The 14,975-nt window shown below is 37.8% G+C and overlaps 1 protein-coding gene across 1 annotated transcript; it reads right to left on the bottom strand.

Moving 5' to 3' along the window:
* Positions 1-164: 164 nt before the first annotated feature.
* On the bottom strand, positions 165-14,116 carry vwa7 (von Willebrand factor A domain containing 7). Its single transcript, XM_053623557.1, has 17 exons — positions 13,935-14,116; positions 10,860-11,102; positions 9,771-10,004; positions 9,410-9,506; positions 9,120-9,251; positions 8,283-8,478; positions 7,803-7,978; positions 7,550-7,662; positions 7,299-7,415; positions 7,014-7,214; positions 6,729-6,855; positions 5,295-5,447; positions 4,131-4,223; positions 3,462-3,739; positions 2,490-2,626; positions 1,752-1,911; positions 165-1,589 (listed from the first exon to the last, which is right to left on the bottom strand). The coding sequence occupies exons 2-17, from the start codon at positions 11,058-11,060 to the stop codon at positions 993-995; spliced, it is 3,012 nt and encodes a 1,003-aa protein (XP_053479532.1). The 5' UTR covers positions 11,061-11,102; positions 13,935-14,116; the 3' UTR covers positions 165-992.
* Between the last annotated feature and the right edge of the window lie 859 nt (positions 14,117-14,975).

The raw sequence follows: 14,975 nt of genomic DNA, 5'->3' as shown, positions 1-14,975 counted from the left end.
GATGGAACAATTGTTTATAGCTGCTATAATGTAAGTGATGGCAGGATCTGCCTTATCTTCCGGACATTCCACAACATTAAATGTAACTATGTACAGTACAATTAAAAAGTACAACGTGTCATTTATCAACGAAGAAAAAGTGTAATTGTTGGCAAATTGCTGTGGTGCAAGTGGAATAAAACACTTAGGTTGTGCTGTTATTAGAAAATAATCAATAACAGGGTGGAATGTTTTATGTACGAAATGTAAAGACAATAATACATATTTATAGGTATTTTTATACATATGTATTTTGTTTATGGCTGTGGTCACTAACCCTCTTCCTTGAAATCTACCTTCCTGCAGGTTTCATCTACAACCAAAATCAATTTGGGTTGTACGTGAAATATGTTAAACACCTGTTTTGGTTGATCAAGAACTTCTTAAGGCATTGATTAGATGGTCATTCAGGCATGATTATGGTTAGAGCTAAAGGAAGGTGGAGCTCCAGGAACAGGGTCGATGACCGTTGGTTAATGGCTATAAATATAATTCATTGTTGAGTGGTCCATTAACACATCTACCCAGACATATTCAAATCATAAGTGTCTGTAAAATATTCAAAATTCAGTCATCTTGAGTAACTGCTTTTTCCGGGTTAGGGTCAGGATGCATCTTGAGCCTATTCAAGTAACACAGGGTGAGTACACCCTGGATGGGATGCAGACATATTTTCACCTAGGGGGAAATGTAATGTAGCCAGTTGACCTGCTGGCATGTTTTTGGGAGGTTGGAGGAAACCAGAGAACCCAGAGGAAACCCATGGGGAGAAGATGTGAAGAAGCCCAGAAACCAGTGACCGTGGAGCTGTGAAGCTGCAGCACTACACGTTAGGTCACCATGCCACACAATATTCAAAATGATTTCTTCAAAATCCAACACTTTTTATTCATTGTCCTGTTTTGTCTGTTTCATTTATTTTAAAGCACTTTCGAGATGAGTTTCAAACTTTGCTATGCACAAATTGTGTCCAATCCTAACAAGGTCCATAAAACAAGCGTTAGAAGTGTATATGCAATCCCATTCGCTGCACTGTTTTTCTCTCTCAGTCCCCTCTGTTGGCTGGATGTCAGGCTGCAGTTCCTCATATTGCCTGCTCCATCCCACACAAGCAGCTCTGCCTGAGGGACACAGCACTCTGAAGTATAATGCAGCATTATGTGCTTTCTCCTTGCCCACTCACTAATGTTTACTGGAGGGTCACCATGCACTAATCTGACTTTTGCTAGTCTGTGGGCTGTCTGCTTGAGCCGTGCTGAGTGTCTGTGCAGCTGATGCCTTGTTGCTTCCTCGTGGAGCTGCTTCAGGGGACTTATATATGTTTCCTCAGGGAGCTGCATCAAAGAGTTGTCATTTTCCCCAATGGCCTCGTCATGGAGTAGCATGAGGGTGCCCTGTCCTACAGCAAGTTGTATGCTTGCCAAGCCAGAGTGACCCCTGTCCTTCACGGTCAGGTAGACACTCCAGTTACCCAGAAAGCACTGAGAAAGAGGAGGACAGTCTGCCTTCACTTGCATCACAGAACATGATGGAGGAGACATGTCAGGCTCCTAGGTGGACAAAAAAGTTTATTTGCCAGAATCATATATATATATATATATATATAAACAATTGTATATTGCATTTAGCAATATTTTGTATATTATACTATTAAAATACTATAGATTACTACATTGTACTGTATATATTTTCAATATATTTGTCTTTCTCACCTCTGGTAAAACCAGAAGATATACAACAGCATAGTTGGCATCTGATGAGTCATGTGCCTGGACTGTAAGGGTCACTGTAAGTGTCTGACCTGCCTGGGTGGAGTGCGGAGTAATCAGCCTGACCTCCTCCCTCACAGATCCTCTCTCTTTTATAAACAACCTGCAGGAGAACAGAGCCATGTTGCGAAACACATGGCTGAATAAAAAGCGAGTAGGAGGATGTTTTGAGCTTTATGAAATAAGGTGTCAAAGCTCAAGAAAGGATTTGTGCACATTTAAGTCTAGATAAAAATGCTTCCATAGTTCCTGATTGATCCTGTCCTTTTTTGAGTACAAAATGGCATACGTGTTGTGGCAGCAATGGCGTGGTCAAGTGCTGGATTTGCAAGAGAAGAGGAGTCGCAGAGAGAGAACAAACCAGTAATGAGTGAGTGTTTACACCTGTGTGTAGTGTAACTAGCATGAATCTTCTGTATTAGCTGCTCAGTCCAAACTAGTTAAGAGGTTACAGAGCTTTTAAAGAAAAACCCATTACCATATCAGCCGTTGTTAAATAACACCACATTTTTAAACCTCTGTATTATTAGTCTTGGAGAACTCGACATTATTATGTGGAGAACTCGACATACAAGTGTGAATTATTTATTACTATAGAAATGATCATGTCTGAGACTGAGCACATTAGTGTAAACCTGTTTCAGCTAATTTCTGTTCATCATTACCACCATTAGGTCTCACCTTTGGTGTTTGCCATGCGAGAGGAAGCCACGGTCATCTTCAGCAGTCACTATGAAATGGCGTTCAGGACCATGGTTAAACACTTCAAACAAAACTGTGGAGTGATGACCTGGAAGAAGATGAGGTGCTGAGAGCACCTGAGAGAGAGATTTTGTCGTTATATTTATTTACAGTCAGCTCCAGAATTATTGGCATCCTTGGTAAAGAAGATATTTAAAAATGTCTCTGTGGTTAAGCTTAAGCTCACACTGAAAATATGAGAAATCTAACCTCCAGTTAATGTAATTTTTGTTTTTAAAAAATAAATAAATAAAAGTAAGAATTATTCATATCCCAAGTGATTTGTATACAAAATGTACACGAACCAGTATGTTTTCATTTGCATTTCACTGTTAAGGTCACCTAATGTTTAACAGCTCTTAAGCAGTCATCCATGAAATATAAATATGAGGTCCATGACCTTGAAGTATGTTGACCTTCATAAAATCAGACAATGACTACAAATAATATCCACATGCCTGAAAGTGCCCATATCCACTGTTGTAGCAATAATTAACCAAAGACATCTAACCACAAACAGAAGCATGTGTTTTTGAACATAGAATTTGCTAAACACTACTGTGACTTTTACTGCAACCAGCATCTGTGGTAAGATGAGACAAGATGAGATTCTGTGATGTCATGTGACTGGTTTTCCACCTTGAGAACCTTGTTAGGATTACAGTATCGGGTGTCATGAACTAACAGGACGATGCCATATTGATAAGGTTTTTATAATGTTCTTACAATAAATGTACTTCAATGAAAAGGTTACATTTATATCATATTTTCCTTTAGCTCGATATTTATCTCAATATTTCAGATTATCCCATTAAGCTAATTAAACACAAAGACATTTTCACAATTATGACCTTGATTGTATATTTTAAATAAGGATTTTTGAGTGAAATTGTGTACCATATGGAGACTTACCATAATATGTACATGTGTGGGCTGAACCATCTCAGTGGAAACTCTCTCAAGCTCATTCCCACTTCTGTCTTTTCCACAGAGACACACACTAAAAGGCTTCCTGGGAACTGACTCAACGAAGCCAACCAGTTCCTCTCCTGACCAATTGGAAGTTGAAGAATTCAGTAATACCTTTTGAAACCCTTCCCCATTGGACCCTAGCAAGGTCACATGACTGAAAGTAGCTTCATCATTGGTGGACAGGCCTGTTATAGCCACCACTATAAAAGCTGGTACACCTATTGAGGAGGAAGGAGGTGACAAAATTCAAAAGCAATGAAATGTATGTGAGCATATTTTATTTAATTAGTTCCTGTAAAATAATTCTCCAAAGCTACTCTTTTTAAAAATAAATAAATAAATAAATAAAAAGACTCAAACCTAAGAGAAATTGAGAGAAAACAAAATGTGAGAGAGAAAAAATTTGTAACCGATGAAATGATGTTTTGGTGTGTTTTGTTGTTGTTGTTGTTTTTTGTTTGGGACATTTTGTTCTTATACCTAATAAATCTATATCTATATCATTTAGCCTGTTCTGAGATTTTATAGTTTAGCTGCATTTTTCCATGTGTACACATAGTTGGAAAAATATATCTGAATAAAAATCTAAATTAAGCAAGCTTAGCTTACCTGCAATAGGACTGCCTTCTACTCTCCGTAGCCCTGGGTGAGTCTCATTTGCCTCTACTGCAAAGTAATAGAAAAAGTCCAATGTGCTTTCTCCTAGGAGACAAAACATAAATTTGGTAATGGTATGTTTAAAGTATATCATTATAATTAGGATACTTTTGTTTACTGTGGTGTGAATGACATCTAGAAATCTCATGCTGATTCACCTTTATGCATTTACTATTTAAATGAAATAGTGCCGTGTTTACAGTCCCTTCATTTCTTATGAAAAGTACACCCCCCCCCCCCCCCCCCAAAAAAAAAGGCAGGAGAAAAAAGATTTGCATTTCCAAAACCCAAAATAATGCAATGTCCAAAATTCACTTTAGTCAATTTAGTCTCCCTTTTAATTTAAAGTGCACCTATTATGGTTTTTCAAATATTCCCTTTCATGTAGTGTGTTATAGAGCTGTTTGTGAATGTAAAAAGTCTGCAAAGTTTCAAATATCAAAGCGCATGACAAACAGAGTTATTGACTCCCAAAAGAAGGAATCGATTCTGAACAGCTGAATCGAGGCGTTAGTGATTCCAGACTTTACTTCCTGTACTAACCTACGTAGGTTTGTAACAATAAACCCCGCCTCTGGTCTTCATTGGCTGCTCGCTGACAGACGGAGCTGAAACTCGTTACGGTAGTGGGCGTTTCCTTTTTGAAACGCTGACAGCGGGAGACCAATCATAACAGACTGGGACATCTGACCAATCAGAGCAGAGTATGCTCTGAGAAAGGAGTCGTTTAGAATGAATCCTTTAGAACGGATCATTTAACGAGTCGTTTGTGACACTGGGGGGAAAATGGGTAATGCTGCAGTTTAAATTATGAGCACGTTAAAGTGTTTTTTGACCTCGGATGCATGTAAATCTATTGTATGAGACCCTTAAAACGAAATTAGGCACGTTTCAAAACCATAATAGGTGCACTTTAAGATATATGGATTTATGAATGCTTATTATAATTTTTTTTTTCTGTTTTGTTTATCTGTAAACTGTTACCTAATATTCATTTACTGTTTTATATATAAAGCTGTTTGTGATCAAAGAAAATAAAGAAAATGTTATAGAGTGGAAATGTTATATGGTATTGAAATGTGCTCCTTGATTGGAAAGTTGTTTAGAGCCGCTTACCTAAGACATTAAATGTGATAGGTCCATGGGATGTGACGCTGAGTTGCCAGTGGCCAGGGTCTATAGGCGGCAGAAGGCTGACTCGGTACAGACCGTCAGACTGATCCAGCGCACCCAGAGGACCTGCTTCACTAAGAAGAGACTGACGAGCACCTAACAGAGAGTGAGACAGAGAGACAGAGACATTTTGTTGGCATGCATGCACAAGCAATTATATAGGAAGTCCAATGAAATGTTAGGATTAAATAGATTTTTTTTTTTTTTCAAAATAAAGGTTTCCCTATGATTTGATTTTCCCTGACAAATGAAGTAAAGTACACAATTACTCAGAAAAGAAATATTTTTTTAAGGTTAAAAATTTGTATACAAGCTAATATCACAAAACGAATATCTAAATAATAAACTGATATCCGTTTCATTATAAAGATACTAACTTCCACTAGAATATTTCATTTCGACTCGCCTTCATGATCAAGTATGTCATGTAATATTGGAGAAGGACTAGAAACTACATTTCCCATCAGCCACTGCACCATGTCACCTGTCTCAAAGCTCATTAGCACTGATGTGTATATATAGTCACATTCTGCACTGCAGGAGTTGTCTTGCGTTGCTTGCTCTGTCTCCATGTATTAAGTTGTTTATATATATATATATGTGTGTGTGTGTGTGTGTGTGTGTGTGTGTGTGTATATATATATATATATATATATATATATATATATATATATACGCTCATATATGTTCCATGTAAGTCTTGTGTTGTGCTTTGTTGGATACTATATTAAACGTTTTACTTACAGTCTGAATTTGCCTCCGCCTATAATTCTATAACGTGATAAAGTTTCATGTAAAAACTTTGCCATTTGCATTATAGGTTATTAAAATAATTTTACCAAGTTAGGTATCATAAGGCTTTTCATGCACAGTCAAATAACTTAGTAATAATATTGTCTTGTTCATGTCGGTTATATGTACACAGCTACTCTTTTTTCATTCATAATTTTGTCCATTTTTACATTTGTAACTAACTCCATGGGATTTATTTATTTATTTATTTATTCATTTATTTATTTAAACTTCAAGCGTCGACATTAGCAGCAAATGATTTGACTCAAGTCAAGTGCCGAGGTGTGATAATGTTTAATTTGCTTTAGAGATATATTTTATCTTTCTATTTGGTTATTTGAGAAGTTTTGAGTGGATTATTGTATTGGTCCCTCCTGATGTTGCCATTTAAAAAAATTTTAAAAAATTGTTGTTATTGTTTATATGGTCATATGTAAGGGGGGGGGGGGGGGCGGTGGTTTGGGGGCCTTTTGCATGTGTTTTGAAAGTGTAAAATTTCCTTTGCATGCTTGTCATTTGCATTGTTAAACACTATTGGGGTGTGTGTGTGTGTGTGTGTGTGTGTGTGTGTGTGTGTGTGTGTACCTTTAGGGTTGATGAGGACACAGTGTGTGAGTTTTCCAGCAACATGGAGCCTGACGGATCTTACTGCTTGGTCGATAGTGAAGGAGTGTGATGAATCTGCCTCACTTTCTGCATGAAACAGAGTCACCTGAGGAGGAGAACAGAAAATAAACCCGACCCAACCATATACACAACCTGCTGACTTTCATACTGGTGAGTACAAAAACAGAAATAATTGCATGTATTTATGTAATTTATTGAGGTGATTTATTGAAACTCATATTGCTGGAGATTTCATTTGAATACCTTGCTGGAAGTGGTGCTGTCTTCCACGATGGCTGAAGCTTTATGGATATCCTTGTTAGTGGTGAAGATGGTCATCCCTCCAGATAAGGAGGACAGCGAGGAGTACAGAGAGAATCTGTCAGGAGATAGGGTTGCTCTCTTCTTCCTCTTGCTCATCACTCTCTCTCTATGACTTGGGTCGTCAGTCAACAGGAAGGTAACCTGGTGAAGGAAAGGTGGAGGTTTTCATGATGTGAGTGTTCATGTGTATTCATGTTTGTGACTGTGGTACTCTGTGTGTTTTACCTTGCTCTGTTTTTCTAAAATGAGAGCTTTGACAGTGCTGTACAGGTGGCTGTCTTTAGGGGATGCATCAGTGAAAACAAAAATCTCAGACAGAGGTGGACTATGGATCAGAGCCAGCTGAAATAGAGACACACACATTATGGCGCCATTATGGATCTGCAAAGAAACATTGCTATTCATATACATTACCATTCATCAAATTCCTCTTAGGATGCTTGAAAAATTCTGGTCCTCTGTCTCTATAAACTTACCTGAACAGCAGAGAGACACATCTCTGGTTCATCTCCTCCACCAAGAGCCATTAAATTCTCCATGAACTGCTGGAATTCATTGGGGTCGTCTGTCTCCAAAACGGGGCCTACAGCTGAAAATGACCACTTTTATTTAGCATTACAGACACACATACATTTCAAATGATTTTCTTTGGTTGTTGTATGTCCCATTCCATGGCAATCTCTGATGTTTCTGTTACCTTTCAAAAAAAAAAAGTGTCTCTGTTCTTACTTGGATCATGGAAGGGGATGAGCAAGAAGGTGCCAGGAAGCCCAGGTTCATGATTCCTCGCTCGTGCCTGAATGATGGACAGGGCACGGAGACGAGCAGCTGTGATCTCTTCAAACATGCTACCTGTCGTGTCTATGACAAACACAAGGGCTGGAGGCTGTTTGACGCTGAGGAATCTGAAAAAATATTTAGTTTAGCATGCTACGTCAGATGCTATGCTATTCTAGCATGCGGTGTTTACACTAACAGTCTGAAGTAAAGCTCTTTTCAGACAGGGGAAGATCTTCAGAATTTTGCAGTTTCTTTCTAACAAGCTAAATTTTTTTGTATTAATATCTTTAAGGGAGGAAAAAAAAACACTACATTTAGTTTTTGTACTAATCTAGTTCTCTGACTTACAGCCTCAATGAAACTGGAACTACTTTCTCGGGTTATATCACTGTAAAGTCTATGGAAGTGTAATTTAGGTTGACCTCTGACCTGAGGAAGCTCATGGGTCCCACCTCATCTCTGAGGTCATGGAGCACTCTAACAGTTGCCTTGGAAGCAAGCTGCGCAGCCTCTTTATGAAGGAAGTGGTGTGGCGAGAAGAGAGGGGACGTGCTGTCCTTATTAATGCCACCCTCAGCTGCCTGGTGACGACTGCTGTCCAGTATACCACCATGGCTGCACTTCCCTAAGAGACACCAAAAATGTCACAACCCTAAATCACACTACAGCATGTCGACTGCACTGGAAACCCTTTAGGTATACAATCCACTACTTTTGTAAACACGTTACGTACAGTAGCTACCTCTGCTGCATATTCGTAACTTTATCGTACACCCCAACTAGCAAGAACTTGGCATTACTGACCGCAATAAAACGAAACAATTTTGTATTTTTGGCTGCACACAGCCATGTGGGTTAGTTTTTTGGTTGTTTTTTTTTTTAATGGAAGAGATTTCATAGCAAAGTCATTCTGAGACGTATATTTCTAATACCAATTTTGGGTTTCATTTTCACCATTGAAAACGATTTGAACTGCTCGGTTGATACTGTGAAACAGTGCTATTTTAAGACTCAGTTATCACACTGTAAAAATTTCTACAATATCTACAACACTCAAATAAATCTATTATGAATTATGCCTTAATTTTGGTAGCAAACTAAACCAAGGTTGCCGTTTTAACTGTTCCATCTGTAGTCTCTTGGCATTTAAATATAAATAAGTAAGAGGTTAAATGTGGTAATGTAACAGTTGGGATCGGATGGGAAATTTTGCTTGATACTATCATTACACTGCAGGTCTGTGGCTCCCTTTAGGAGTGAACTTACCTATAGGTTTGGCTGGGTAAGTGCTGAAATATCCAGTGGTCAGAAGAGGTTCTGGTGAACCCCTGACAAGCTCTTCCAATAAATTATTATAGCAACTGAATCGATGACATGCAGCACAGGTAGGCGTGTCCTCTGAAACCAAACGTTACAGTATTCAGGTGGTGTCAGATTGCTATGTATACTGCTAAAAGCTGAGTTTAATTGTTATACTCTACGTATCCCTATGTATCGACCATATTTTTTTGCATTTGTCCTATAGTTTAGCTCATTGTACATGTTGTGCAGCTCACCTGAAGCTATAGGTACTGCCGGCTCATTGGGGTGCAACAGATGAAGGTATTCGGTATGCTGTCCCATTTCCACCCAGTTGCTGTGGCTATAAAAGTCCTACACACACGTAACCACACATAAAATATTATTTGGTTAATTGCATTTTAGATTTTGATTAAGAAGTATGGTTAATGGACTGTGTTTGTCACATATTTAATACTAAAACATAGTAATGTACTTTAATACTTTTAAATCTTATTTTATGTGCCATATTTAACTTCTGCTGTGGATCTCATTTCAGTTACAGAGTTTGAAGCATACTTGCTAACTTTCCATGTATTTTTGCCATGTGTAATGAAATGCCCCATTGAATCCCTGTACCTGTAAGCCATGGAGGAGCTGTCCCAGGATATATCTCGCTCCCTGATAATCCTTCTTCCGAGTTAACAGAACTGCCTGCTTCCAGAAGTCCCGCATCATCTCTGTGCTTCCTTCTACTCTCTCTGAGTCAAAGTGATACACCGGGTCAGATCGCGTAGAACTCAGGAAGTCCATTGCAGCATTGGCGCCGACCACCTCACCCATGGATTTCCAAAATGCCCGACCTAGGTCAACCTGATTTTAACACAAGTAAGCACATGACACTACAGAATTTTTTTTTTTATTTGTTTGTTTGTTTGTTTTTTTTTTGTATTGTACTGTCAGATTAGGGCTCATCATTGTTTATCTAGTATTGTTTTTGTTTTATCTAGTTTGCTCAAAAAGCAATTTGTCGTCAAGTAGTCTAACTTGAAGGGTGCCAATACTTATGGAAATGAACGTATACTTTCCTTATTATATAAAACAACACATCATATACAAACAAATATGTATGCATCCAAGAATGGACTACCAGGGAGACAAAAATATATATTGGTATTCAGACAATAAATCCGTTTTGTTTGTTTGTTTGTTTGTTTGTTTGTTTGTTTAAGCAATTAGACATTTTACCATTTCAAATGTCAATAACACAACATTCACAGTTATTTGGGCCAAAAAATAACCCTATTAAACTTTTACTGAAAATAGAACAATACTAAACATGTTTTTTAGACCGTGAAATGTGTATTTGGTTAATTACAGAGGTGATGTTCAGGGCTGAGATTCCTCAAAGCATCACAGTATAATGATCATGGTTAAATGGTAGAGTGAGCATCACATTGAACACTCTCTCTACTCAAATGGTGATTTTAGTCTCTGTTAGATTCCTTCCCAGCTTTTACACTTCCACCTGCACACCCACTGGCCCTCAGGAGAATCCTCATGATTGGGAAGAGTTTATGTGTGTCTATTTCAATGGAGCGGAAGATACTACACTGTACATATTGAGAATTTTACAGTTATATTACTACATAATAAAAAAATATATATGTAGTTCAATAGGATGTCAATTAATCACTGGTTTAAGTGCCATTGTCCTGCAGTACGTACCTGCTCCTGGCCACCAAAGTGGTCAGGCATCATCTTAATAGTCTCCAAGGTGACGTTGTGCAGAGCCTGCTCTGTCATATACTGGTGTGTATAAGAGTCCCACGACAATGTCAGCACTCGAGACCAGAAGTTGGGCAGGAAAGCCCAGCACATGGATGCATAGTGGAGCAGCAGAATGAACAGACTGATACTACCCATCATATTAATTTCAATAATGGCTTTTTGTCTCCAAAGTCATCTGCTCTGTAGGAAAAATAGAGATACCAATCACATACAGGACAGAATAATACTGTATATAAAATCATATACTTTAGTTTGAAGTCTCAATTTAGGCCCCTAGCAATCAAGTCCTGTCTGAGTTTATCGAGGGGCATCCGTAAGTGTTACAAGCGCTTTATTTAGCAAGTTATATATGTGTTATGATTTCTTCATGAATTCTTTAGTAAGTACCTAAAATTCCATTTGAACTGTAGTATGAACTGTACGGAATAATTGAGTGCCAAAATTCTTTACTCAAGTAAAAGTGAAATGACTCATAAATAAATAAATAAATACTTTGGTCGTATTTATGGTTTAATTAATGCTTTCACACTATCCGTTGTTAGCCAGATGAGGACGGGTACCCTTCTGAGTCTGGTTCCTCTCAAGGTTTCTTCCTCAGATCATCTTAAGGAGTTTTTCCTCGGCACCGTCACCACCGGCTCGCTCAATTGGGATAAATATACACACTTAAAATCTGTATCGTGTATTTATATGTTTCTGTAAAGCTGCTTTGAGACAATAACCATTGTAAAAAAGCGCAATACAAATACAATTTAATTGAATTGAATTGAAAATGCAGCTTCAAATTCTTTACTCGTGTTAAAGTTAATTAATTTTTTTTTTTTTTTAAACCATCTATCTCTAATGCTACACTGCAATTATATAGAGTTTTTATCCAAAGCGCTTTACACTGTGTTTCATTCACCCATTCACACACACACTCACACACCAATGGTAGCAGAGCTGCCATGCAAGGCGCTAACTTGCCATTGGGAGCAACTTGGGGTTCATTGTCTTACCCAAGGACGCTTCAGTATGTAGAGTCATGTGGGCCAGGAATCTAACCGCCAACCCTACGATTAGTGGACAACCCACTCTACCACCTGAACCACAGCCGCTCCATTAATTATGGTAAATTAGTACACAAGAAACCAAAGAATGATACAATCTAACTGAATACTAATAGCTACATAGTTATCACAGTGCTGTAGATTAGAGTGAGAGGTATTACATCTCATCCTCACTCTTAGACTTATATCTGTAACGTCTGTTAAAGTTTAGATTTGTTAGGATCGACTCCTTGAAGCAATCTCATACTAAAAGTTCACTTTATGACTTTACAAATCGGGGGCACAGTGGCTTAGTGGTTAGCACATTTACCTCGCACCTCCAGAGTTAGGGGTTTTGAACTCCGCCTCTGCTCTGTGTGCACAAAGTTTACATGTGCTCCCTTTGCTTCAAGGGTTTCCGCCAGGTACTCTAGTTTCCTCCCCAAGTCCAAAGACGTGCGTTGTAGGTCAGTTGGCATTTCCAAATTATTCATCGTGTGTGAATGGGTGTGATTGTGCCCTGTGATGTGTTGGCACCACCCCCAGGGGACACCCCACTTGTGCCCCACGTTACCTGGGATAGGCTCCAGGCTCCCTATGTAGGATAAGCAGTATGGGACATGATGGATGAATTTTACAAATACACGATTCTAGATAAATGTATTGCTGCTGTGCTTGAAAATGTTCGGCTGTATTCAGAGTCAAAGACATCCAAAAGTCCAAAAGTTACATCAGCATTTGAAGGGAATATGAAGGGAAAGTTATTTATATTCAGGGGTGGGTTACACATCCCCTTAATGAGATCTTCTGGGCTCTCTATTGATATGCAAATTACCTGGATGTAGTTCACAACTCTGGGGATGACAGAAAGTCAGTGTTTTGTCCTTTGAAATGTAATGCAAAATATTTGGTGAAAGACCTTTTCTAATAACGAATACTTAAAAAAGAGACGAGTGTAAACGAGTGTAAAGTCATAAAATGATACCTCAGTAGAGCCACGGTAATACTTTTGCAGAACAAAGAAAGCATTTCAGTCTAGCTGAGTGTAATAGTGGTTTCTGTACAAACTTGTGGTTCAGACAGACGTGTTGCATTTCAATTCTTTTTTACAGGATGTGGTGAGAATCAGAGTGTGAGACAGGCAAAATAATAAAGAATAAGTGAACTGACCTTTCTAGTATTCTATTGTCATCTTTAAATGTTGAGAGATGACTGCTGGTTTTATTATTGTTTTCTCTCATGCCACTGATATGCTGATCAGTTACATTGACCAGCCCAGGACATTGTGCTGTATGTAGTGTAAGGCATGTAAATTAACTTATGTATACAATAACTGTAGATTTGATAAAGCATTTATTTTGCAATTCCATGTTGTACATGCAGAAGGTACACTTGTTGTCTGGTTATGTACAGCATATGTGTGTAGTGTGTGTATTGGTCTGTCCAACACTCAAACACTCTGCATTTCAAATATTGATCCATGTCAAATATTATACGTTTATAATACATTTAAATAATTGTGCCTGCAACAAAAATAAGAAGAAAATGATGGTATAGTGTTGGCTATGGACTACAAATATTGGTAAGAAATTAAGAAAATAATTTTTTTGGAATTATTATTATTATTATTATTATTATTTAATATTATTATTATTCTTATTTATTTATTTTGTTAACACAGTGAACATGAACCACAATGGTGTTGTAAGTGTAAAGTAAAAAAAATAATATTTTTTAAAAATCGCATTTTAATTTTAAACCTTTTCAGAAAATGTATTTTTGTATAATAAGTATAACTACTTAACTTACAAAGCATGACCTTACCTGTATCTTAAAATAATAATTAAAATTGGCATTTTAAGTATTTTAAAAGTTGGATTTTTATCTCACACTATTATTTTTAATCATATAAACAATAATAAAGGTCATCTGCTGTTGCACTTGCGCTCCATACAATATACCATAATTCATGAACACATCTTACCTGTCGTTCTGTCTTCTGCTCTTTATTCTACTTTGATCTCATCACCCTGCCGGCTCCAGTCAGTTGTGAGCGCTGTGTTGTCATCTCACTAATCAGGAAACATGTAAACCCATGTGTGAAACCTCCTTGGTTTTTCAAACGCATAAACAGAGGGAGCTTTACAGAAGCTCGGTTTTAGAAGAAGCACCCAGTTGTAAAAAGCAAAGGTGCTGAGATGGACACAGGTTGTCCAGTTAGAAGATGGGAGCCCGTGTTGCCTCATGTGCCTCCTGCCTCCCTCGTACTTCTTTTTCTATCCCCTTTCTCACCCTATTATTGCATGGTGCATTTGTTTCTTACAAAAGAACTGAATACATTAAGGGTTGGTATGTCCGAACCCCAGGCCCACCCCCAACCTTTCAGTCTCTTCTGTTGCTTCTGTAGGAAAAAGACACAATGATGACTCCTTCACTGAGATGTTGTGGGGAAAAAATGTAAGACTTGCACTCCAACACAGTTTTTGGAATTTTTGGTAGGAGTTTAACAGTGTTTTATTATAGATGTGTTTTCTGTAATGGTAACTTTTTTAATCCCTGGATGAATATAGTGTTCTGTTTGGGTTTTGCTTTCCAAGTGGTGGCGCTATTGTGCTATTTTTATTTATTTATTTATTGGATTTGAGTAATTAAAAAATGGATGTCTGCTTAAGAAAGTGTGTGTGTGTGTGTGTTTAGGAGTAACTATGTGACCAGAGGGGAAGAATGACCCTTAGAGTTTTAGTGCAGGAATGGAGTGAATGGGACAATAGGATGGCAGAATAAAGCAGCCACTAGAATAGGTTGCCATGCTTGAATTGTTAGAAATATCTATTTATTCTTTTAAGATTGTTTTATACTCTGTGTTTTTTTTGTTGTTGTTGTTGTTTTTTGGTTTTTTTTTGTTTTTTTGCAGCAGAATTATTTTTGAGGACAAATAGAACATTCTAATATGAGATAAATACTAGAGGACAAACACTAGGAGGTATGAGAATCCTTTTTAATTACTACAGTGCAGTCTGTTGAT

This window comes from Ictalurus furcatus, chromosome 4 (genome assembly GCF_023375685.1).
Source record: "Ictalurus furcatus strain D&B chromosome 4, Billie_1.0, whole genome shotgun sequence".
NCBI classification, from domain to species: domain Eukaryota; kingdom Metazoa; phylum Chordata; class Actinopteri; order Siluriformes; family Ictaluridae; genus Ictalurus; species Ictalurus furcatus.
The sequence above is the reverse complement of the archived record's forward strand: the minus strand, read 5'-3'. Positions and strand labels throughout refer to the sequence as shown.